Source organism: Rhinatrema bivittatum, chromosome 5 (assembly GCF_901001135.1).
Source record: "Rhinatrema bivittatum chromosome 5, aRhiBiv1.1, whole genome shotgun sequence".
Taxonomy (NCBI): domain Eukaryota; kingdom Metazoa; phylum Chordata; class Amphibia; order Gymnophiona; family Rhinatrematidae; genus Rhinatrema; species Rhinatrema bivittatum.
Genome location: NC_042619.1, coordinates 261,778,942 through 261,805,334, shown reverse-complemented (window position 1 = coordinate 261,805,334; position 26,393 = coordinate 261,778,942). Strand labels below are relative to the sequence as shown.

Sequence of the window (26,393 nt, the reverse complement as noted above, 5' to 3'; positions counted from 1 at the left end):
CAGCTCTTGGAGAAGTTGGACTATCCACCACCCGAGTGAGGAGAGGACCGAAAATACTTGGTTGACCGCCATCACGCACAGGTCCTCCGACTTTGCCCGAATGAGCCAGTCGTCCAGGTACGGATGGACTAGGACTCCCTCCCACCAGAGGAAGGCTGCCACTACCACCATTACCTTAGTAAATGTGCAGGGTGCGGTGGCTAGGACGAACGGAAGTGCCCGAAACAGATAGTGGCTGTCCAGAATGTTGAAGCAGAAGAACTTTTGGTGTTCGTGCCGGATCGGGATGTGAATCAGGATCCGCATCCCGCATAGGAGACGGCTGAGGGGGGTCTGGGGGATCCGGAATGCCCGGTACGGTCCTGACCCTAGTAGAGGCCTGTGAGTCTGGAGCCCTAGGACCCTGGCCTGCGTCCACCCGAGGGACCACTCTCTTCCTCCAGACTAGCCAGAAAGGACATGAAATAAAACAAATTCAGGAGAAAAACTATGCTGAACCTTACCAGGCAAGGTGGGAGGGGAAGAACCGCGCGGGGGGGTGGGGGGTGCCAGAAACTGGACCCGGGGAATCCACAGGGCTGAGATCAGGTGGCAAAAGGTTGAAAATTGGCTCCGGCATATCAACAGGGCTTGTGCGAGTAGGCAGCTCTGGAGACAAAATGGCTGTTCCCGCGGTTTTTCGCACGGGAACCAGCCTGGGAGCACGTCTCGCAGCCCAACCCCAAGCTGGAGAATTAGTCACTGTCCTGGAGGGACCCTCCCCTCCAGGGAGGCATACAGAGCAAAGCCCGTCGCGGGAGAGCCGCAAGGCAGGCTCCCCGCAGGCAAGACAGGCAGAAGAACGCGGCCTGACTCCGTGGGGGGGGGGGGCGCACCACGCTGGAGCCGCAAAAAGAAACTGCAGTGCCTGGCTGACCACGAGCTGAAGCAAGGGGATGAACCCTGCTTCGCTCCTTCCCCGGTTATACACACACACACACATATATATATATATATATATATATATATATATATATATATATATATATATATATATATATATATATATATATATATATTACCTCAACGGGTGCAGACTAGGCAGAGAAGGGGGGAGTGACTGGACCACCAGTATCACCCCATGCAGCCAAGCTAGAAGTCACCGGGAAAGTGGGTCCCAGGCTGATCATTCAAGGCGATAAGTCCCCCCTGGGATCCAGTAAGAGCTAGGAGACAAGCTAGTCTCCCTTTGTAACTTTACCTTTTTTTTTTTTTTTTTTATAAATTGGAATTAATAATACTTGCTTGATCCAGAATGAACCCTGAGGGAAGAAAAGAAGAAAAATCCCCAAGGAGCAGAAAAGGAGACAAATCTAGGGAACCACAGGTTCAACTGTCTGAATCTGCTGGAGACAGAGAAATACTGAAGGGACACAGAGTGGGCTCTGCCCTGATATAGGATACCCTTTCAGTTTTTCTCTGTCTCCATCTGCTGGACAGGAGGCTCAACCCACTGTCTGGACTGATCTGATCCGGGTATGTACAGGGTACACCAGCTATCACCCCTGGTGCTTCCAAATGAGCAATTTTGGGGTCCCCAACTCCTGCTCGTCTGAACCCTACTACCGGGGGGGGGGGGGGGGTCCCACCATAACCTGCCAACCCCCTGGGAGGGAAGATGATAATGTAAAAAACTAATCCTGAAATAAATAATTTTTCTTTTTTAACCTAGTCTATTCAGGTACAGAACTTCAGGTTTTGCACCACCTCTATCTGCTAGAGACAGAGAAATACTGAGGAGATGCAGGTGGCACACCGGGTAAGAGGAAGTGCCTTCAAAACTTTCTGTGTCTCCATCTGCTGGAAAGGAGGCAAAACCCAGGAGACTGGACTGATCTGGGTATGTACAGGGAACACCTTCCCACTGCCTTTGTTGCAACTTGCTTAGCTAAAACCCTTATGAGGTCACACGTGGTGTCTGCCACAAAGACTGCTTCTGACTCAACCAGGCTAAAATCTGCCATACTTCTCAAGAAGTCTGCTCCCTCTGGCACCTGGGAGTCTTGCTGGGCCCAGATAACCTCCCAGGACCCTCTTGCCACATACCCCCAGAAAATCGCTGCCTGCAATGCTAGTAATGAAAGCTGAAAGACTTTTCTTAAGGAGACAGTTTCTACCCTCCTATCCTGGGGGATCTTTTAAAGCTGCTCCACCCTGAACTGGGATTGTGGTCTTCTTGGCTACTGCTGATATGCATTTAACTTTAGGGAAGTTCAAAAACCTGTCCCTGTCTTATTGTTCCACCAGTTAATGCTTCTGCATTGTCTTACAGCTCCTGAACCTAGACTCTGGGTCCTCCTACTCTGCAGTTAATATATCCTGGATCACTGACTGGAATGGGAAAGCCCTGGCTGGCTGCTTTATCCCTTTAAGGATAGGGTTTCCCTTCATTCTGGGATCCTTGGCTTGCTCCTCCTTCAGGCTTAGTACATGTAAAATTCTAGAGATCTGACCCCAGTGCCTCCGGTCTAAACAGCTGAATCCTTCAACTCCCTTTCCTCCTGCCACACGACTTCTTCCTGGAATGAGGCCTCTTCCTCCTCCACCCCTGCTGAAGCCTCATTACCAGGTTTCTACCCTTCCCATGAGATCTGGGCTTTCACAGACTCTCCCGGGGGAAGGCCTGTAACTCCTTGCCTGCCCTTTATCTGGAAATATGCATGATACATTGCCAAAATGAAGTCGGTGGAAAATTTCATCTCCTCCTGCTGCTGCTGTGGGGAAGCTGACCTCCGTTGCTGTTTTTTTCCAGGCCTGTCCCCACCTCTGACAGCGCAGAGGAGTGCCATAAGCATCATGACACCTGCTCCAATGCCAGTAAGGACGCACTAGTCATGGTGCGCTGATCGGTACTGCTGGCCTCGCCTCCCTCCTCCTCCACAGTCTGCTTCTCACCATTGAAGATGCTGCAGAAGGAGCCAGCAACGCTTGGTATGCGTCCGACTTCAAACTGTAAAAAGGTCCTGCCTTTCTCCATCAGAGAAAAGTGTATGCGCTTTGGACTGGGTTGTTTCTCTTATTTTTTTTTTATACTCATGGCTCTGCAGGGGAATGCCAGAAGACCTAAATGACTGGCTGCCCTGGGGAGGGAAGAACAGTCCTACAAAGGCTGTCATTCTGCAGGTGTTCTTCATTTGGCCCTGGATCCCAGGGAAATCAAACCTTAGGGAAGGCTGTTGCCCTGGAGCCCCTTCTCTCCTGCTGGACCAGCACCCTTCCATGATGCCTCACCATCTGCTGGAGACAGAGATGGGGGACACTCTACCCCAACTGCTGTTAAGAGAGAGAATCCCATAGGTCCACTGGTCTGGCAGGACGAAGAGAGCATCTTTTAGCAGCTGTTTGGATGTGTGTAGAAAAGGAGAGAGAGGCAAAGATGACCCCATAGTTACAGGCAGAGGGAACTGGTAGGGAGGAGAGTACTATCCACAGAGACAGAAAAAAGGGAAGGGGTGGGGGAAAACATAACCAAGACAGAACTTGTTGTGATTAAAGGTGGCATTGGAACATCCTGGCAGTGACAGCAGACAATTTGGGATTTGATTCTGGTGTACAGATTTAGATATGGGAGTTATCAATATCAGAGCACAAAGAAAACAAAAAAGTGTAGAGAGAAGGTGGCTCAGGGCAGAGCCTTGAGGCACACCAGAATAGTGGTGGAGAAAGATTAAGTTAAAAACCCAAGGTAGAGCAGAGTTCTGAAATCCAATTGAGTACAATGAGTCAAGAAGAAGATGGTGACCAGCGGTGGCAAAAGCAGGGGGATACGTTAAGGAGAAGAAGGTCTGATTAAAGGCCCATGATCTTGACTATAAGGAGATCACTGGAGACTTTGAGAAGAGCAGTTTCTGTGGAATGTAGAAGGTGAAAGCCTTTTCCATTGCAGGTCCATTACATTGGAACACACTGCCTGTATATACGTAGCTTGACCATGATAAAGGCATTAAAAAAAAAAAAAAACCCACCTCTGAAAACCTCTCTGTTCAAGGAATCGTTTGAGCTACATCCTTAATGTTTCCAGTAGTAACTAGTAATCTGCACCTAGGCCCTATCGTAGCAATCATAGCATATATTGTGTGATTCAGATGACACTATTTCATTAATTATTGTTTATGTTTTCACTATTATGCTTGTTTGCTTGGTCTCCCCCACCACCCCCTGCTATTGGAGGTGTGTGGGTAATATATTTTAAAAATAAAGTCTAGAATAGTATGAGATAAAAAAAAACATTGAGACTGCAAAGAAGAACAGCATATTCAAGAAGTTTTGTGCAAAAGGGAAAAGAGTGGAGTGAGAGTTAACAGGCCATACCTCATCCAGTGAAGGTATGAGGAGTGTTGTGATCAAAGCATATCTGAAGTAGTCACAAACCATTGCTTTTCACATCTAAAAGGACAAACCCTGGATTAAATGCAACAGATGCTGTACCCAATTCTGGTCCCATCAGTTCTTTGGACAGACTAACATTAACACAAGGAGCCCCTCCATATGTCAACCCCTTTCTCAGAGGACAAGCAGGATGGTAGTTCTCACACATGGGTGACATCATTAGATGGAGCCCCAACCCATAAAACTTATGTTAAAGTTTCTAGACATTTGACTTGGCCCACAAAGCATGCCCAGCATGCCCTATACCACGCATCCACATGGGGGCCCTCTCCAATCTTTCTTTTTCCGCAGAGCTGTAAGCGAGCCAACTTTGGCTTTTTGGAAAACTTTCTCACTTTCCATGGGTTTTTTTCTTCGTGGTGTTTGACGCCGGGTCCCTCTCAGTGCTTCTCTGTAGTGTTCCTAGTCAGGGTTTTCGACGCTTCTGGTAAGTTTCCTTTTGCTATCGATTCCCCCATGGTGGCGGTGCTTCGGTGCCCACCTACCATTGATTATGATTTTGCGGCCCTTTTATTTTGCCCTATCATGGCCCCATCCAGTTTTCAGAGATGCACCCAGTGCCCGAGGAACATGTCCATTACAGACCTCCTTGAGATATGTGTCCTTTGTCTGGGGGCATCACATGACATCCAGGATCAATGCACAAATGACCTAGAAAGGATGTCGTCTTCGGCTTGACAAGATGGAGCAACTCTTTGGCCCAAAGAAGATCGAGCCATTGGCATCGCTGGACCTTGTAGCCGCGCCATCAATATCGGCAAGACCATCAGTGGACGGGGTGCTGGAGACCAACCACCATAGATCTCCTCCAGACCGAAGCTGTCAGGTTCCTTATTAATAAGCCTCAGCACCAGGGAAGGACTGGGCTGAGCATCAAGAGAAGCCAAACAAACATCGTGACTGGTCTCCATCGATATATGGTGCCAGGCACAGGGATGCACTGGCTCATGCCGCAATGCCCCAATAGTGACCCCGCAGCAAGGACCATCAGTCTTCCATCGATGCTGGGGGTCCGCGATGGCCTCCACTGGCCCTGATTCCAGTCACCCATCTGCCTCATGGGTCTGAAAAGGATCTGGTCACCCCTCCTTTCTCCCAGTCGGTGTGGGCATCAGCAATGGTCGAAAAAGAGCTGGAGCAGAGAGTCCAGCTAGCGGTGGAATAGATGCTGCACGGCACTGGTCCTGTGGCACCGACGGCACCACAGCTGATACCATCCAATCTGGAACCACTGCTGGAGAAGCTCAATGTGCTCATCAGTGCATTACTGGCCCAGCTGGTGTCCGTGCCTGGTGGGGCACAGATTCTTCCTTCTATCGATATGGTAGTCGTTGCCGGTTCCTCCAAGGAGGAGGCTCCACCTAGGCTAACAGATGCTGAGATCTGTAGCCCCCATCCAGCTGAATGAAGGCCGAGTGCCCAGGGCCCCACCCCCTATGCCTTACAGAGATAAGGGTCCCTATGACCCCAGGGAGAATGATACCTCGGAGTCCTCCTCAGGGGGCTCTGTTTCCCCTCAGACCCTTCTCCTCTAGAAAAGCGAAGGATGTTTGTGCCTTGGGACTTAATCTTCACAGGATTTGTGAGGGTAATGGCAGAAGCCATCCCATTTCAGTTACTGACGGAGGATGCCAGGCACAAAATGCTTGAGATCCTCCAGTTCATGGAGCCTCTTAAGAAGATTGTGGCAGTCCCAGTACATGAGATTCTTCAGGAGCTGCTTCAGAAGATATGGGAACACCACCCCCCCCCCCCCACTCACAGTGCCTTCCATTAACAAGAAGGCTGACAGGGTCTACCTTGTCCAGAAAGCTGCTGGACAAGGTAGATAGCTTCCTCACCAGTCTGTGATGGCTCTCTTGAGAGTGGATTCGACCAAGTGTTCTCTGACCCATTCCTTAGCACCCCTGGGGAAGGACTACAGAGCAATGGTCACTCTTGGGAGGAAAGTGTTTCACGGGGCCATGCTCATTACCCACATTGCTTCCTATCAGCTCTACATGAGCCAGTACTTGTAGGACATCTGGAAGCAGGTGAAGGTGGCCGTCGAGCAGCTGTCTGAACAGCAGGACACCTTCATGTCACTGGTGTATAAGGGCCTGGGGTGTAAAAACACTAAGTCCAAGCGACCTACGATGTTTTCAAGATTAGTATCAAGGTTCTCTGCAGCAAGAATCTGCACCCACAGAATGGCACAGCTATGGGCTCGGAATTCCAACTGGAGATACAGGAAAGACTCGCTGACGTGCCGGGCACTGGGGAGAATCTTTTCTGAGATAAGGCGAGGGACATGGTGACCCAGATCTGGGACTACCATGAAATCCTCCAACAACTCTCTGCCAGCACTCCTGACCTATCCTCCTCTTCTAGGTGGTCAATGAGAATGGGAGAGAGGAAGTCTTTCGCCAAAGTACTAGCGTCCGCCCCCTTGTTCCCATCAAACCCATCAGGGCTCCTGCAGCCATTCCAGGCAGCAGAGAGCCCCAAAGCCTCAGCTAGCGCCTCAGTCAACTCCAGGGATGGGTTTTGACTGGGTCGTAGGGTGCATAGGCCAGTTCCGCATACCCGGGACGTTGAACCCTCCCATCGGGGGCAGGCTGTGGTTCTTTGCAAACCAGTGGTCCAGTATAACTTCGGACCAGTTCTTTCCATCATCCATCAAGGGTACCAATTGAATCTATTGGGTGGGCTCGACAAATAGCCCTCTGAGCCCATTTTGGGGGCCAGTAGTGCAACAGGAGGTACTGCTAGTGGAGCTCTCCTCCATCTTAATGGCTAGATCGGTCGAGGCTGTCCCACCAGGGCAAAGAGGACAGAGATTCTACTCCAGGTACTTCCTGATTCCAAAGAGAACAAGACATCCCATCCTAGACCTAAGAGCCTTGAACAAATTTCTAAAAAAAAAAAAAAAAAAGAAAATTGAGATGGTTTTCAAGAGGGCACCTTGCTCCCCACATTATGGAGCACACACCTGACTTATGTAAGAGATCATGTGTTTTCCACAGCGGGTCCAAAACTTTGGAATTCCCTACCTGAGATGTTACATTTGATACCAGATAGAAAGATTTAAATGCAAGCTAAGAACATGGCTATTCAAAAATGCATTAACACAACTTAAAAACATCAGAATGTAGAGATCTACATTAACAAGAAGGACAAGCGATAGTAATTGATCTATGAGGAACAAAGTTAACGAGAGATTGTAAGAAGTTCAGTACAACGTACTAATATGTGATTTGTTATTTTATTTTCTGTACTTCACGCCTTATGTCCTAGATCTTTATTTAATATGTATTGGAACATTTCATTTGCTAGATGTAAATGCCTGTTTATGAATACTACCTCTGTCACCCATCATTATTGACTGATTTATAGCTATGATTTATTTTTGTGAATTGTTGTGATCTTTACATGGAACGATGGTATATAAAATGTTTAAACAAAAAAAAAAAAACAAATAAATAAATCCCCCTTTTGTAAAAAAAAAAAAAAAAAAAAAAAGGGGGGGGGGGGGATTGGCTATGCCTCCTTGATCCAGAGGACACAAACTCACATTGAGGTCTTCGCCACTCACAGGAATTATCTCCGATTTGTGGTGGGAAAACAGCACTTCCAGTACAAGAAAATTATTCCTTACCTGCTAATTTTTGTTCCTGTAGTACCACAGATTAGTCCAGACAGTGGGTTATGTCTCCCTTCTAGCAGATGGAGTCAGAGCAAAAACTGTAAGGCTAGCCCCTAATAGGTTGGAGCGCCCTCTGTGTCCCTTCAGTATAAAGAATATCAAAGCAAGTAAAAACAACATTGGATGGATCACGAAACATCGAACTTTGAACCGTAAATGTGTAAAACTTGCAAAAATGAACCATTAGTCAGTCACAAAAACATCACAAGTGAATTAAGCAGTCGAGCTGAGAATAATCCCTATCCTATAAATCCTTAGGGAGGGTATCTGGACTGATCCGTGGTACTACAGGAATGAAAATTAGCAGGTAAGGAATAATTTTCTTTTCCCTGTATGTACCCAGATCAATCCAGACAGTGGGATGTACCAAAGCTTCCTACGTAGAGTGGGCCTCAGATAGACCAGCTCGAATGACTTGTGCACCAAAAGAGCCAAACACCAGTGGTTGGACATTCAGACAATAGTGCCCTGCAAACGTGTGCAGCGATTTCCAGGTAGCTGCTCTGCAGATCTCCTGTGGAGAGACAGCCTGGCTTTCTGCCCAGGAAGCTACTTGACCATGAAGCAAATGAGCTTTGATGCCCTCTGAAGGTGAGCGACCAGCCCCAATGTACGCTGAAGAGATTGCTTCCTTTAGCCAAGGAGCAATAGTGGTTTTATAAGCCTTGTTTCCTCTGTTGGGACCGCTCCAGAGTACAAAGAGGTGGTCCGATAAACGGAAATCATTAGTAACCTCCAAATATCAAATGAGGATGCACTTGACATCGAGCCGAAGTTCGCTGGACTCTTCAGCCAGAAAAGATGGAAGCTTCACCGACTGATTCAAATGAAAAGCGGAGACCACCTTAGGCAGAAATGATGGTACCGTGGTCAAGGATACAGAGTCTGTGAAACAGAGGTAGGACTCTCCACACGACAAAGCTTGGATTTCTGAGATCCTTCGAGTCGAACAGATAGACACCAAGAAAACAGTCTTGAGAGTGAGATCCTTGAGGGTAGCTCTTGCCAGTGGCTCGAAAGGTGGGTGGCTCAGGCTCCTGAGGACCAAATTTAGGCTCCAAGATGGACACAAAACTGTGAACTGGTGGTTTTATGTGCTTTGCTCCATGCAAAAACCATACTATATCAGGATGAGAAGAAAGAGAAGCTCCTTCCAGGTGATGCATGAGGGAACCAAGGGCCGCCACCTGAACTCTCAGGGAATTGTAGGCCAAACCTCTCTCGAGACTTCATTGTAAGAAGGAAAGAACGTTGGCTTGACGAAGCATGACGTGGAGAAATATGCATGGAGTCACACCAGGCCTCAAATACTTTCCAGACGCAGACATATGCGATGGACATAGACGATTTCCTGACCTTGAGGAGGGTGGAAATAATATCCTCTGGATAACCTCGTCTTCTCAGCCTGCCCCTTTCAAAAGCCAGGCTGCAAGACAGAAGCGATCTGCCCAGTCGAAAAATACCGGCCCCTGACGTAGGAGGTTCGGCAGATGTCCCAGATAAAAAGGACCTTCCACTGCCATGTTGACCAAGTGCGCAAACCATGGCCTTTGGGGCCATTCCGGTGCCATGAGGATTACTGGCCCTTGGTGGATTTCTATTCTCCAAAGTACCTTTCCCACCAGGGGCTGAGGGGGGGGGGGGGGGGGGGAACACGTAGAGTAGCAGGTTCCGCAGCAACAGGAGGACCAGAGCATTCACTCCTTCCGCGCCATGCTCTCTTCTGCAACTGAAGAAGCGTGGAGCTTTTGCATTCTGTTAAATGGCCATTAGGTCAAGATGGAGGGTCCCCCATCGGCAGAAGAGAAGCTTCACCGCATCTTCGAACAATTCCCACTCCCCTGGGTCTAAGCGTTGATGGCTTAGGAAGTCTGCTTGAATATTGTCCACTCCAGCTATGTGGGATGCCACTAGCCTGGAGAGGTGGAGCTCTGCCACGCCATCAACTTGCCCATCTCCCGGGATACATGACGGCTCCTTGTTCCTCCTTGGCGGTTGACGTACACTACTGTCGTCGCGTTGTCCGAGAGTATTTGCACCACTCGCCCCTCAACTAGGGGGAGGAATCGCTTCAACGCGAGACGCACCACTCTGGTCTCCGGACGACTGATTGGTCATGACACCTGCAAGGACGTCCATTGACCTTGAGTCGACTGCATCTTGCACACCGCCCCCCAGCCGAGAGGCTGGCATCCATGGTGACGATCACCCACTGTGGGACCTCTAAGTCCATTCCCCTCAACGAGTGATCCAGACTGAGCCACCAGAGCAAACTCTCCCTGGCTGAGTTCGGCAGCGGGAGGGGTGCTTGAAACTCCTGGACACTGCCTTCCAGCAAGAGAGTAACGCACTCTGTAGAGGACGCATATGTGCAAAGGCCCAAGGAACTAAATCTATAGTTGAAGCCATAGAGCCCAGCACTTGGAGGTAGTCCCATGCCGTGGGAAGCGGAAGACAGCTGAAGCACTGCACATGAGTGAGTAGAGATTGCGCCCGGTCCCGAAGGAAGACTTTGCCCAGCGTGGTATTGAAGTGTTATCCTAGGAAGTCGACGGTCTGCGAGGGAGTAAGACTACTCTTGGCAAGATTGACGACCCATCCAAGAGAGCGGAGAAAATGTAGAACTCTGTAGACTGCTCGCTGGCACAGATCCCTGGACTTCGCTCAGACAAGCCAGTCGTCCAGGTAGGGGTGCACTAGGATCCCCTCCTTCCATAGTGCCACCATTACGACAACCATCACCTTGGTGAATGTGCGTTGCATGGTCACCAGCCCGAAGGGCAGGGTCTGAAATTGAAAATGCTGGCAGAGATCTTGAAGCGAAGGAAGCGCTGATGGTCTTGCAGTATAGGGATGTGGAGATAGCTTCCTTGGATTTGACGGAAGCCTAAAAACTCCCCTTGGTGTACTGCTGCTAAAATAAATAGAGCGGAATGTTTCCATCCTGAAATATGGAATTTTGAGGGCCCTGTTGACCATTTTGAGATCGAGGATTGGACGAAAGGACCCTTCCTTTTTGGGGACTACGAAGTAGATGGAATAATGGCCTAACCCTTGTTCCACCAAGGGCACCAGGAGAATGGCCCCGAAATTCAGGAGACGATCAAGCGTCTGGCGAACTATGCATTGTTTCTTCACTGGTCCACACGGGGAGAAGACAAACCTGTCTCTTAGGGGCCAAGCAAATTCTAAAGCATAGCTGTGTTGTAGAATATCCAGGACCCATTGGCCCGAGGTAATTTTGACCCACTCCTCTTGGTAGAGGGCCAGCCGTCCCCCTATCCTGGGGGTTGAACAGTGGGCTGGCAATACTTCAGTGGGAGGATTTGGAGGATGCCCCTTGAGAGGAGTTGCCCCTGTTTGGTCTTTGGCCCCGAAAGGAATGGGACCAGGACTGCGACCTGGAGGAGGATGGCCTTTGTGAAACTGGTCCTTACTGACGAAAACGACGCTGGCCCCAAAAACGGGTACGAGTAGAGCTGAATGTCCTGGAGCTCCGAGGATGATCTTCGGGTAACTTGTGTACCTTATTCTCCCCCAGAGACTTGATGAGCTGGTCCAACTCCTCGCCAAATAGTAACTTTCCTTTGAAAGGTAAGGAGCCCAGTTGAGACTTGGAAGAAGAATCCGCCGACCAGTTGCTGAGCCAGAGCAGGCATCTATCAGAGACTGCAGAAACCATGGATCTGGCCAGCACACGGAGGAGGTCATACAGAGCATCAGCTCCATAAGCTATTACTGCTTCCAAGTGTTCCGCCTGCTGCGCCTCCTCTGGAGGTAGCTCTTGGGTACTGAGCAGCTGATGTACCCATCTAAGACCTGCTCTTTGCATGCGAGAGCTACAGACCGCTGCTCTGATGCCCAAAGCTGAAACCTCAAAGACTCTCTTCAAGTAGACTTCACGTTTACGGTCCTGCATGTCCCGCAGAGCAGTGCCCCCAGTGACTGGAATGGTAGTTCTCTTCGTAACTGCCGACACCAACACATCAACTTTGGGGACCTTGAGAAAATCCAAGGATTCTTCAGGGAGCGGATATAACTTATCCATCGCTCTGCTAACCCTCAGAGAAGCTTCCGGAGCATCCCACTCCCTGGACAAAAACTGGAGGACCATGGGATGGAAGGGAAAGGTCTTCGCTGGTGGGCGACTAGTGGACTCTGCCGCATCTTGTGGGGCCTCAATATCCAATTCGGCGGGGGATAAGAGGATCCAATTCATCCCTCTGAAAGCGTGCAAGACCCGGGGATCCTCCCCTTCCATTTGCACAAATGGTGTGGGGTCATCCAGGTCTGGATCGATAGTAGGATCCCGAGGAGGCGGCGTGAGGGTTTGGGCAACCACCCGGTCACAGGAGGAGCCTTGCGGAACCCCTGGTGTAGGGCTCCCCTGGGGAACCCCTGCTGCTGGGACTCCTGGACCTGACCCCTGAGAGACTCCTAGCCCTTGAGAGCGCGCCATGGAGTTCCCAGTCTCATCAAGCCTGATCACCTTGGGGGGGGGGGGGGGGGGGGGCTGGCTGAGGCTGGGTCCTGCTGCTGCTTTGCTAAGTAAGCATTATGTAGTAACTGGATAAACTCTGTAGAAAAAGGCTCAGGAGGAGGAGCAGTGGGAGGAACAGCAGAAAATTGCCCCGAGGGCAAATCTGCATCGGGGAGGAAAGCAGGAGTGAGAATCGGCGGTGAGGGGAAAGAACCGAAATCTGCAGCCGAATCTGGCTGCATCGGAGCAGGCAATTCAGAATCTAAGATGGCCGCCATTCCCACAGAACGTCCCCGCTGGCCTTGAGGGAACCTCCCCACCAGGGAGGCACCTCGCACATAGGCCGTCTCAGGAGAGCCGAGATCCGGGTCCTCCAAAGGCACAACATTGCGTCGGACGCAGCATCGGGGAGAAAACAGAGCCGGCACAGAAATCACTCCCCGGAGGCTGTCAGCAGTAAAACTTTACTTGCAAGGTAAAACAACGTCCATGCTGTGAAAAAGTACATACAAACAGAGGAATGGCACTTCTCTGTGAAAACTACCCTGAGGAAAACTGTGTCTCAGGGCAGCCTGTCGTAAGGGGGGGGGGGGGGGGGAGGAGGAAAGAGGTTGGACCAACAACGTGCACCCCCAGACAGCAGTTAGTTAAGAGGACTCCTATGAGAAAGAAATGACAGAACTTACCCCACAAGTGAACAAACAGATAAAATTATCAATTCTGACACTACCAAAAGTTCTGTCTGCAAGTTTCATGAAAATTGAATACTAAGTACCAAAAAGGCAAAGATCTTTCACTGATCCTCTTTTTTTTAAATTGATCCATCCAAAGAAAGAAGATAGTAGAAAATTCTATCAAAGATGACTGGGGAACCACAGATGCCAACTTCATCTGCTGGAGTCAGAGAAATACTAAAGGGATGCAGAGGGCGCTCCAACCTATTAAGGGCCGTCCTTACAGTTTTTGCTCCGACTCCATCTGCTGGAAGGGGGGACATAACCCACTGTCTGAACTGATCTGGGTACGTACAGGGAACAGGTGTTGCCAGTCAGGCTAACATCAACCCCATGGAGTCTTCACAAAATGCCTGGCCCTGGTGGCGACACACCTCCACAGGCTGGAGGTACACTTTTCCCCTATCTAGAAATTGGCTGGAAGAACACATCTCAGGCAGGGGCCAACAGGTCCTTGCCCTTGACCATCTACCCGAAGTCCCATCTCAGCCTATCACCTCAATTGGACTTCAAAAGGAGCCTCGCTAGAAACGGCTTAAGCCAAGGCCTTCCTGCCTTGTCAAAGGGAAGCCGCTTTTATAACCATCGTGGCAGAAATTCAATAGAGCCAGCAGGTGACAGCCTGGTACATGTTTAGGCTGTTGGGCCATATGGCCTCAACCATCCATGTACTCCCTTGGCATGATTACATATGCGCAGAACCCAATGAAACCTGAGGTAGCAGTGGCACCAGGCCACACAGAACCTCAAGAACTGCATCCAAGTCACCCAGTCTCTCCGGGACTCGTTGTCCTGGTGGCGGATACTTTCAAATCTGGAACAGGGGATCTCTTTTCAAAGTCCTCCTACCTAAACTGCCCTAAGCATGGATGCATCCACCCTGGGCTAGGGAGCTCATGTAGATGGGCTCAGCACCCAGGGTCTCTGGTCTGCTCAGGAAAGCTGTTGTCAATTCAACTTCCTGGAGCTTCGGGCGATCAAGTACGCGCTGTGGGCTTTCAGAGATCGGCTTCTAACAAAGCTGTCCTGATCCAAACCGATAACCACGTAGCTATGTAGTATGTCAACAAGCAGGGAGGCACGGGATCGTACCTCCTTTATCAGGAAGCAGTCCAGATCTGGTCATGGGCCCTGTCCTACAGGGTGGTGCTCAGGGCCATGTACCTGGTCGGGATGGAGAACGTGGTAGTAAACAGACTGAGTTGTGCCTTCAGACCCAAGTGGTCCCTAGACCAGGTGGTGGCGAATTGAATATTCTGCCTCTGGGGGAGCACGGACAGAGATCTATTCATGTCCCCTTACAACAGGAAGGTGACTCAATTCTGCTCCCTATACATGTCAAGACAGCATACCAGCCTCAGATGCCCTTGCCCGTCATTGGGGCAAGGATCTTCTGTATGAGTATCCTCTGATTCCCTTAGTGGAAAAGGCTGTCTTGAAGCTTCGTGAGGACAAGGGGACTGTGATCCTCATAGTCCCTCATTGGCCATGACAGATCTGGTTTCCACTCTTACGGGAGTGTCTATCTGGAGATCAATCAGCTGGGGGCTTCCCCAGATCTCATCACACAAGAACAAGGCAGCTTACGACATCCCAATCTCCAGGCCCTGTCGCTCACAACCTGGATGCTCAGAGGTTAATTCTGAAATCACTCACTCTCTCAGAGGATGTGTCTCAGGTCCTGGTGGCTTCTAGAAAGCCCTATGGACTGAAGTGGAGGAATTTTTCCATGTGGTGTGAGCAGAAGGCCCTAGATCTGTTCTACCCATGCATAAAAAAACTACTTGATTACCTTCTACACTTATAGGAAGCCGGTTTAAAATCCAACTTCATTAAGAGTTCATCTCTGTGCAACTGGCGCATGCCAGCATGGTGTAGATGGTACGCCCATCTCTGTACAGCCTACAGTTGTACATTTTATGCAGAACCTGCTTCAATTAAAGCCTCCCCTAAGAACTCCTGCTGTGTCTTAGGACCTCAACGTGGTGTTAGCTCAGCTGATGAAAGCTCCTTTTTAGCTGCTGCGCATCTGTGACCAAAGTACCTGAGCTGGAAGGTCATATTTTTGGTGGTGTCACCTCATGCACAGGTTCAGCGAACTCCAGGCCTTAGTGATTTATCCACCATACACTTAGTTTTCTCATGACAAGGTACTCTTGCGTATGCAACTAAAGCTCCTGCGTAGGTGGTGATGGACTTCCATCTTAAACAGTCCATCAACCTGCCAACATTCTTTCCCAGGCCCCATTCGCACCAAGGTGAACAAGCACTGCAAAGTTTGGACTACAAGCGAGCCCTAGCCTTGTATCTGGAGTGAACAGAAGCCCATAGACAGTCCACCCAATTTTTTATTTCTTTTGATAGTAATAGGTTGGGCATTGCCATTGCCAAACAAACAGACACTATCCAATTGGCTAGTAGACTGCATCTCTGTTATGCCTAGGCGGGACTGCATCATGGAGGTCATGTCAAGGCTCATTCTGTCAGGGCCATGGCAGCATTGGTGGCCCACTTGCTATCAGTTCCCATGGAGAAGATCTGCAAGGCTGTGATGTGGAGTTCTCTCCACATATTCACATCTCACTATTGGTCTGGATAGGGATGACCGATGCAATAGTAGGTTCAGCCAATCTGTCCTTCGGAATCTGTTTGAGGTGTAGACCCCAACTCTCCATGCCTAGAGCCCGTTGTTTGTGTTCAGGCTGTCTCCTCACCTCTATTATTGTTGTGCCCGTTGGCTCCTGGTTGGGTGTCTTGGTCCTCTTTTGTGATGGAGAGCAGTCTGTAGCTAGAAATTCACCCATGTGTGAGGGCTACCATCCTGCTTGTCCTTGAAGAAAGCAGAGTTTCTACCTGTAACAGGTGGTGTTCTCCAAGCAGGATGTTAATCCTCAGGAAACCTACTCACCAACTCATGGAGTTGGGTTTCTCCTAATTTTTCATTATATATAATTCTATGTTATAAGACCAGAGAAGGACCCTGCATGGATGCATGGTATAAGGAATACTGGGCTCGTTCAGTGTGCCAAGTCAAAGTTCTAGAAACTTTGACATAAGGTTTCCATGTCTAGGTTCCATTTGATGATGTCACCCATGTGTGAGGACTAACATCCTGTTGTCCTCAGAAAACACCTTTTACAGATAAGCAACTCTGCTTTCACCTGTGCAGTCCTGCCATAAGAACATGCCATACTGAGTCAGACCAAGGGGCCATCAAGCCCAGCATCCTGTTTCCAACAGTGGCCAATCCAGGCCATAAGAATCTGGCAAGTACCCAAAAACTAAGCCTATCCCATGCTACTCTTGCTAATAATAGCAGTGGCTATTCTCTAAGTCAACTTAATTAATAGCATGTAATGGACTTCTCATCCAAGAACTTATCCAATTCCTTTTAAACCAGCTATACTAACCACATCTTCTGACAACAAATTCCAGAGTTTAATTGTGCATTGAGTGAAAAAGAACTTTCTCTGATTAGTTTTAAAATGTGCCACATGCTAACTTCAAGAAGTGCCCCTAGTCTATTATCCGAAAGAGTAAATAACTGATTCACATTAACCCGTTCTAGACCTCCCATGATTTTAAACACCTCTATCATATCCCCCCCTCAGCAGTCTCTTCTCCAAGCTGAAAAGTCCTAACCTCTTGTCTTTCCTCATATGGGAGCTGTTCCATTCTCTTTATCATTCTGGTCGCCCTTCTCCATCGCAACTATATTTTTTTGAGATGAGGCGACCAGAATTGTACACAGTATTCAAGGTGCGTTCTCACCATGGAGCAATACAGAGGCATTATGACATTTTCCGTTTTATTCACCATTCCCTTTCTAATAATTCCCAACATTCTGTTTGCTTTTTTGACTGCCGCAGCACACTGAACCGACTATTTCAATGTGTTATCCACTGACACCTAGATCTCTTTCTTGGGTGGTAGCACCTAATATGGAACCTAACATTCTGTAACTATAGCATAGGTTACTTTTCCCTATATGCATCACCTTGCACTTATCCACATTAAATTTCATCTGCCATTTGGATGCCCAATTTTCCAGACTCACAAGGTCTTCCTGCAATTTATTACAATCTGCTTGTGATTTAACTACTCTGAACAATTTTGTATCATCTGCAAATTTGATTACCTCACTCGTATTTCTTTCCAGATCATTTATAAATATATTGAAAAGTAAGGGTCCCAATTCAGATCTCTGAGGCACTCTACTGCCCACTCCCTCCCACTGAGAAAATTGTCCATTTAATCCTACTCTGTTTCCTATCTTTTAACCAGGTTTGTAATCCACGAAAGGACATCGCCACCTATCCCATGACTTTTTACTTTTCCTAGAAGCCTCTCATGAGGAACTTTGTCAAACGCCTTCCAAAAATCCAAATATACTACATCTACCGGTTCACCTTTATCTACATGTTTATTAATTCCTTCAAAAAAGTGAAGCAGATTTGTGAGGCAAGACTTGCCTTGGGTAAAGCCATGCTGACTTTGTTCCATTAAACCATGTCTTTCTATATGTTCTGTGATTTTGATATTTAGAACACTTTCCACTATTTTTCCTGGCACTGAAGTAAGGCTAGCCAGTCTGTAGTTTCCCAGATCACCCCTGGAGTCCTTTTTAAATATTGGGGTTACATTAGCCACCCTCCAGTCTTCAGGTACATCTGTAGAAGTATTTTTACCTTTGGGTTGTGTAATACAATCAGATCCCTAGAAGGAGATTCCAGCTTCTTTTTCCACTCATCTTGCATAACAGCCAACATATAAGCCTCCTGCAAGAAAAGGGGACAGGCTGAAACATTAAGTAAAGGCCATGCCTGAGATGGATTTGCATACAATGGAGGCAGAGCATGCAAATCTCTCTCATGCAAGTCTATGTTGATATCCTGAAAACCTGGTTAGGTGTATCCTGAGGACTGGACTGAAAAACACTGGGATAGAGTACTGTACAGAATACATGCCTGTTTTGAAGCAGTTTAATTGCCATTGTTCCTGAATAGTTTTTGGACATTTTAAATGGCTAGAACAACAAAGCATGAATATTGACAAAATTATACATAAAATGTTTCAAACAGAAGTGTGCAAGATAAATAAATAAATAAATACATTTAGAGTCCCTGTCCCAGAGAGCTTACATCTGAGCACAAGAAGAATTAAAGGGACTTGGTCCAGGGCAGGCTTCACAGAAGGGGTTAGAACTTAACACTGCATTCACAGGTACTACCTCACCTCTAACACCATACTGAAATCCTCAGAGTAAGGAACATATTTATTGTCCTCTCCCTTGTAGAACCAGGTGCAGCGTCTCACTTCTGAGACTTGCTCATCCCAATATACGGCATAACGCATCCTCTGTCCCAGCAGCACGTCATAACGGCCCCCGTCAGTAGCAATAACTGGATCGTCCTCTGCAAGAGAGAATTATTACTGCTGAAACAAAGGCTAGCATGAGAGATGCTGTGGCAGTTACAAGACCTGAAGTTCATGTATACCTCCCCCCCCCCCCCCCGTTCTCCAGTCTTTTTTGTCATCATCTGTAATGTGCATACGCTCACCAGCAATTAAGCTGTTATGACAAACATTAATTACCCTAATGTTTAAGAACGTGGTCATTTTCCTTTTATGTTCTGAAATGGAAAATAATTATGCAGAAAAGGGTCTAGAACATTTGCACAGGGAAAACTGCCTTCTGGCACTTCAGAGATCAGGTAAGCAGGATTATTATCCAATTAATTTATCCCATTAAGGACTGTTTCTTCTTGCAGGTAGACTGAATGCTGTACAGTAAAGTGACATTAATCCTTACATCTTCTGTGAGGATAAGATCCACCATAATCAGATTACAACAGCCACAAGAAAACATTAAGATATAACAGAAATACAAAGGAGGTATAAATTCCAAGACCAACAGTTTTTAAGGTAAACCTGATGCATATGACACCAAAAATGGAGTAATGTTTTCAGGCAGTGAGCAAAAACTGCACAAAATATATATTTTTTTTTTTTTAACACAAAGCAGATGTTTTAACACCTGATTCTGAATACAATACTTGTAAATATATAGTGCATCAGTTTGCTACCTTTGTTATTGGTTTCTTTCTTTAACAAAAAATGCTTCACATCAGGGAGGTCACACAGGGCACAGTCCGGGCTGGCCTTAGGGCCAAGCAACCAGTGCAACTGCATAGGATACTGCCCCAGCATTCCAAGGGGAATTTCCCCTCCCAGCTGAATAGGAACCACCATGGCTATGGCCAGTTCTGGGCCTACTGGAAAGCAGAAGGATATTCAGGCTTGTTACAAAGCAAATAAGACTAAGTAGCTTGTGTAGTATAATGTGAATAAAAAGTGTAAACTAAAGTTTATCATGTTTTCTTTGCTTTTGCATTTTTCCCCAATGTACTAAGCTAATAGTATGCAAATGTATGGGGGGGTGGGTGGGGAAGCATGTTAGCACAATAACGTGTGCAAATATAAAATGCACAGAACATGACAGCAGATAAGAACCATATGGCCCATCCAATCTCCTAGGTTTTGCACAAGCAAGTAAAAATGTGCGGTCAGCCTTGCACACCTTTTTACATTGAGTAGCACACATACAACGATTTGTGTACATAAAATTGAAAAAGTGCACTAGACAGATATAAAATGACTTCAGCTGAACCCCTGCCATTTTTAAACAGACAGCATGAAAGACAGGATAAGCCAGAAAATTAAGAATAAGGGACACCTGTAGGGTGGGGGTCCTAAGACAGAGGATGTTTGACTTCAGGTACCCCAGTGTTTAGCCTAGTTCTTTATGCTTAAAAATGTAATTTTTATTACATCTCTAACTCTGAAGTTAGTTCACATTTCTGGAGCTAGTGTTAGTCTATAGTGCTGTGCCAGGCTGGTTCCGGACACATTGGTCCACACTGGACCCAGGAGACCTAAGTTCAGGACCATGCTAATACAGCACCACAGACTAAATACTAGCCCAGAAATGTGAATTAGATTTACTGCACTACTGACCCAGGAGTTACAATGCCAGTGTTTAAAAATAAAAATCATAATTTGTACCTTCAAGGCTTTAACACAGCTCCCTACTTTGGGGAGTATCAGCTAATGCATTCATTAACATGGGATTTGAATGGAGATGTGTTAATTTGTGAACACATTGATCATGCACCAAAATCATTATTAAATCATGGGTAAAGTTACACACACAAAAAAGTGAACTCAGTTTAGCATAGTTATTTTATCAGCCCCTAAGCAAGTTATCAGATCACAAAGACATAAGTAAGCATTTTAGTGCATAAGGCAGCTATCCCATTCCCTTCTCTCTCCACTTTGATTCTGTCATCTAATCTGGCCTCTGCTTTCAGTTCATTCATTCTCTCTCTCCTCAGGTTTTGCATGCCAGGGGGCTGCCCCTCTCACCCACCCCTACTTAAGGCCCTGTTAAAAGTATTCCAGCGATAGCACAAACTTTCCATTTACCTGAGGCCAATGCAGCCTCCAGCTTCTGGGAATCCTCTTTACTGAAAGGAGCCCAGGAATCCTTGCAGTAAAACCAGTGCGCTGCCACTGGCTCATAGACATGTTCTGTATCCAACGCTTCCAACGAGCTGCATGAACCTGCTTCTGGGAATTGGTTCTGCTTTACTACTGCAGACATCGCAGCTACCTAAAGCCACAAAACAAAAAGGTCAAATAAATCCAGAAATCTGCACAAAGAATTAGGAAATAGCAACGGGCTGCGATCTTTTTACTGCTTCTCCAGCTGCCACATCCCAACCTCTGAAGGGAGCCCAGAGCCGCATTTCAGCCCAATGGGACACGGGCAGGACTGGAGTGAGGCGCATGACCTAGAGTGAGTCACCCTCCCCCCTTCAGTACCATGCTACAGTGGGGTAGGAGGCGGACCTTGGCTTCTGTGACCCCTAATGAGGAGCTCACAAAAAAACCACAATCTGCGGCCAGTCGGCTTCAGTGACATTCCCTCCATGGGGGGGGGGGGGGGGGTAGTATTATATCTCATTATACCACCCGCAGCATGACTCAATGAACCAAGAGAGCTGGTGGGGGAGAGGGAGTACCCCACAGCGTTCAACATCCCAGGGAAGCCTGCACGGCACAACTGAGTGACAGGGAGGAATTGGGGAAAGGGGAGGCTCGTAGCTCTGTATTGCCCCAACACGGCTCAGTCGCGCATACAAGATGACAAGTCCATACCTCACTGTACCTCTACAATACGCTCGCCCCGACGATACCATCTGTTTACCGCGTACAGATTTAGGAATGCGAAGCCTCGCGAGACCTCCTTCCGCCCGGGGGCGATTTCGGCAGACTGCATCACGGGCCGGAGGAGGGTCACGTGAGGAGGCGGAGTTTATCTCGGCAGCGTTCAGCGTTAGGTGGAGTTAGGCGCACTCATTATGCCTGAACTCTGCGGCGGCGCCTGCCTTGTGTACGTGCACTCGGAAATGTAGACGTCAAGGGGGGAAGAGATGAGCTGGTTAGATCAGAGGACTGGAGCGGAACAGCTCGGCATCAATGTATTGTTAAATGAATAAAAAATCTCGCCTGTAGCTTGTTTGCTGATCTTCATATCCAAATTGAATAAAACCATCGCAATATTTCTTTGGTTTGGGCTTGTACAGATCTTTAATGCCCCTCTACCTTCTACCAGCCATAGGTTAACGCTTTTAAAGCAAAAATGACAGGAGTCGAGTAGCACCTTATAGGAGCAGAGGGTTTTACTAAAGGAGGAATAAGCTGTTGGCAGGTGGGGAGAGGGATTCTTCCCCAGCCTTCTCCTCTCTCCCCACCCTCTTTTATTTCCGCCTATCCTCACTGCCTCTTGCTCTAGACCCCTCCTTGTCTTTTTCCCTCAAACCCCTACTCACCTTGCCGCCTGCCATTTCCCCCTTCTAGCAAAACTCACACTCTCACCCTTCCCCCTCTTCACCTTTCAGCCCTTTCTCTCCAACTATTTCCACCATCCCCTTACCTTTGCCCCAATGAGGCACATTGATGGTACCACCCCGGGCCTGGCATGTTGCATTCTGGATGATTGCCTTCCCTGGTTCCTCTTTCCACTCCTCCCTTCTCAGCCTCTCTCTGGTCGCCTTTATGCCCTACACCTCCCTACTCGTAGCATTTACTTTGCCACCTCATTTTGCCAAGGGCCAGTACCACAACCCAGTTATTCCAGAAAAATTCCCCATCTCAAGCAACACACATGCCCCTCCCCCCATCTCTCTCTCCCCAGGTTGCAATTTAAAGGCATGCACACTAGAGAAATTCTAAACCCCACTCGGAATGCAACCTATCCCTCACCCTCTCCATCTGGAGCAAGTCATCCCTCCCCAGCCTGTCAGTCTACATGCATGTGTGTGAGTCAGCATATATGTATATGTGTATGTGAGTCTCAGTAAGTATGTGTGTATTCCCATCCTTTAATCTAGTCCTAATTAATCATGTGTGTGAGAATGAATGAGTGCTATAGTGTAGAGGTCTCCAAACTTGATCCTCAAGAACTGCAACCCAATCAGGTTTTTAGGTTTTCTACAATGAATCGGCATGAGATCTGTATCATACAATGGGAGAGGTACATGCAGATTTCATGCCTATGCATTGTAGCAATCCTAAAAACCTGACTGGGTTGAGGCTCTTGATGGCTGAGTTTGGAGACCCCTGTTTTACAGTGTGTATGAGAAAGAAGTCCATGCACACTGTCTATCCATGATAATTTCAGGATCACTGGAATCTAGTTCCCAGTTAAGGAGAATGGGGGATTTTTAATCATTAGTTTTAATTATTGGGTGTTAATTGATATGTATGCTGTTTTGAACTATGTTATTGCTGTTTAAAAACATTTTTTTAAATTTACCAATTGTATATTCTATTCATCAGCTGTGTTGAAATAGTTATCCTTTTTATTAGTATGGTTTTATTCTTATGATTTATATTTCTTGATTTTATTTTATGCAAATGTATACAAATGAGGGGGAGGGGCTCCTTCCCCTCAGTCTTTGAATGTCCAGTCTGTGGAAAAGTTGGCAACCCTTCTCAAAAGTCTTTTCTTGTGAACAGGGCATGAAACGATAGGAATAAATACTCTCCAATTTAAACTGGACATAGCTGAAAACATCTCTAGCAGTAGTCAGCCCTGCCTTCGTTTTCATCTGGCCAGGCAGGCACCTTCAATCTTAGACCATCCACGTGTGATCTCTGTTTGGCAGAGAAGCCTCACCTGGAATAGACTGATGCATTCATTGTATCTATTCCTAGGTTCCCCAGTGATGCCTTTAGTGAGCATTTTACCTTTTTCTAAGGACAAGCTTTATGCATTAGCCTCGGGAAAATCTCCAAATCAACCCCCTCTCCAACTCAACCCTGTACACCAAATGATATGCTAGCAGTGCATACAGTAGTGTCAGCCATCAGGTATCAAATGAAACATTTTGCTGCTCAGATATCTTCAAATTCTGATCTTAGCAAGAGAATCACCAGTGCCCACATAGCAGGAACAAAACGTGAGATCATTTGTAACCTGATCAACAATGCTCCCAGAAACTCAGGAGAAAAGCTTGGGGTTTTTTTTTTTGGGGGGGGGGGGGGAGGCAGTACTTAAAGAATTTGAAAACACCTGAGCTGTAAAATGTTTCATTTGATACTTGACAGCTTTTGTGTACCAAGATGGATTGGGGGGGGGGGGGGGGGCTGACATGGAGATTTTCCCGAAGCTAAAGCTTGTCCTTAGAAAAAAGTAAAATGCTCACTAAAAGCATAACTGAGGACTTCGAAATAGATACAATGAATGCATCACTCAGTCCCAGGTAAGGCTCCTCTGCCAAACAGTAGAGAGCTCACCCGTGGGCGTTCTAAGATTTGAGGTGCCTCCGCTGCTAGATGAAAAGTCTGCAGGCAGGGCTGGCTCCTGTTACTGGACTAGGGATTAATCCTGGCCCTAGAGCGAAGCTAGAGATGTTGTCAGCTATGTCCAGTTTAAGTTGGAGAGCATTCAGGGCTGGTGCAAGGGTCCTTTAGTGCCCTAGGCAGGCCAACGTAACACCGCCCCCCCCCCCCCCCATCACCCTGACCTGAATGTGCATTCTGACAGTGGTAGATATATAGAGTTATGGTCACCCTCTTATAGTTCTCTCTTTCTCTCCAAACGTAGCGAGTGCTCTGTGACTGCTGTCGTTTCTTTTTTTTTCACATTTTGAAAATGGCGCCCTCTCATGCCCCAGCGGTACACCGCCTACTAAGAAAAGTAAGTTCATGCATACTGTAGGGTAAACCCAGGACTGGATCAATGTGTCCTGAAAATCTGGAGCCAGTTGGCAACCCTAGAGAGCACTATGTATCCTGGCACACAACATATGCTGGAGAAGATTGGAAAAAGCAGCTTACCTCGCTCAGGAGTCGGCCTTTTCCAATCCTTGACAAATGCCCATAACAGTCCTCCCTAGCCAGCTGAAGTGGTGAGCGTCCCACTGGTGTGCAGCAAGCAGCCTGTACACAGAAGAAAGTCCACACCCACACATCAGTTGATCAGCTGCAGAACTGGGACTGCACTGCTGACAAACCGGTGAAAGATCCATGTCATAAATCAAGGGAGGGTTGTGCTATGCCCTTTATGAGGCCACTTTTTGACCCTCAAGACATTGTTCATCCCTGGTTTTATGATTCAGCATCTTATTTTGATTTGGTTTAGGGCTTGGGGGGTTTTTTGGAAGAAAAATTTCAGGGCATCTTTGACAATGTTTGATAATAACACAGCACCTGAACGGGTAATAAAATGCCCCAAAATAAAGGATTCTACATTTCACAGTTTTCCATGGCCCCTTTTTTATTTAACTTGTTGATTTCTTAACTGCCTTTTCAGTGAAACCTGCCCAAGGTGGTATTCACAATTTGTTGGTTTGTGTCTTTACTTATTTCTGTAGTATTATTATTGGCTATCGAATACCTCTGTGGAAGATGGTTGGATTAAATCCAGAGACTATTCCAGAGATTCATCACTGGGACTTTAAAAAAAAAAGATTCTCTTATTTCTTTCTGTTTTAGCTATCATGAATAGTCTCTTGCACAAATTTATGTTCTGTTTTTTTAAATAGTTAACTTTTTAATGTGTTGTTTATATATAACAGTGATTTTCAAATCTGGTCACTGAGCATCTGCAACAGGTCTGTTTTTTTCAGGCTATCTACAATGAATATTCATGAGATATTTGCATGTATTTGGCCAAGGCCTATGGTAAGGACTGTAGAGTCGAGCAGTTGCGTGGATGGGCAGAGTAAATAGGATGTATGGTCTTTTTTTTTTGCTGTCATGTTTCTATGTTCCATTTGTATATTTTGATGACATTGAAAACCAAACCTGTTGATGGTTTTCAAGAACTGGATTTCTGTGTGCGTGAAGTGTAACTGTTGCGGACATGGATCCTTGGACCGAAGTGGAGCTGGCGCAACCTGTAGGGAGGAGTCCTGCATATCCCCACCGTCGGCTGGCGGAGCTGGCTGTAGCAGAGGCCCAACTGGAGCTTCACCCATACCAGTCCTTGTTCCCCTTAGATTGAGCCCTGAGGTGCCGGGCCCAGCAGGGCTTAGGGGCGGGCCTCTGTTGATGAAGTGGAAGTCTGTGGAGACACTCGAGTCACAGACCAGGATCTGGGGTAGGCTAGGTTCTGGCATAGTTGGAGACAGGCTGTGGTCAAGGCAGGCAATGTTCAGACAAGGTCATGTGTCAAGCAGAGGTCGAGGAGGGCTGAGTTCAGGTGTGGTCGTTAAACAGGCTGTGGTCAGTGGCAGGTGGAGTTCAGGCTTAGTCATAGGTCAGCTGTGGTCCATAGCAGGCAGAGTTTGGGCATAGTCGAGACAAGCAAGCCAAAGTCAAAACCAGAGATCTGTCTTGAGGAAAGATAGGACAGGAAGGCAGGCAGAAAGGCATGGAATAGCACAGGTGGGCAGGAGACATAGAAGACACCAAAGAACTGAAGACTGACCACAGGACAAAGATGAAGGTGAAGACCAGCGACTCAGAAACAAACATCAGGGACTGCCAAGATAAG

The 26,393-nt window shown here is 47.4% G+C and overlaps 1 protein-coding gene across 6 annotated transcripts in view; it reads right to left on the bottom strand.

Moving 5' to 3' along the window:
- The window catches only part of DDHD2 (DDHD domain containing 2), a 141,594-nt gene extending 119,189 nt beyond the window's left edge, over positions 1 to 22,405 (bottom strand). For 2 of the 6 annotated variants that reach the window (XR_003857057.1, XM_029603924.1), the window contains exons 1-4: positions 21,558 to 21,976; positions 20,813 to 20,999; positions 18,563 to 18,741; positions 18,016 to 18,105 (exon numbers count right to left, since the gene is read on the bottom strand). Coding sequence is in view for 5 of the 6 variants with exons in the window: in XM_029603924.1 (XP_029459784.1) it covers positions 18,016 to 18,105; positions 18,563 to 18,741; positions 20,813 to 20,999; positions 21,558 to 21,668 (567 nt within the window). In the remaining variant the exon portion in view is untranslated. Of the gene's footprint in view, positions 1 to 18,015; positions 18,106 to 18,562; positions 18,742 to 20,812; positions 21,000 to 21,547; positions 22,137 to 22,325 lie in introns of those variants that run through there. The other 4 variants (XM_029603926.1, XM_029603929.1, XM_029603927.1 and 1 more) reach the window with 4 other exon arrangements.
- Positions 22,406 to 26,393: the final 3,988 nt, after the last annotated feature.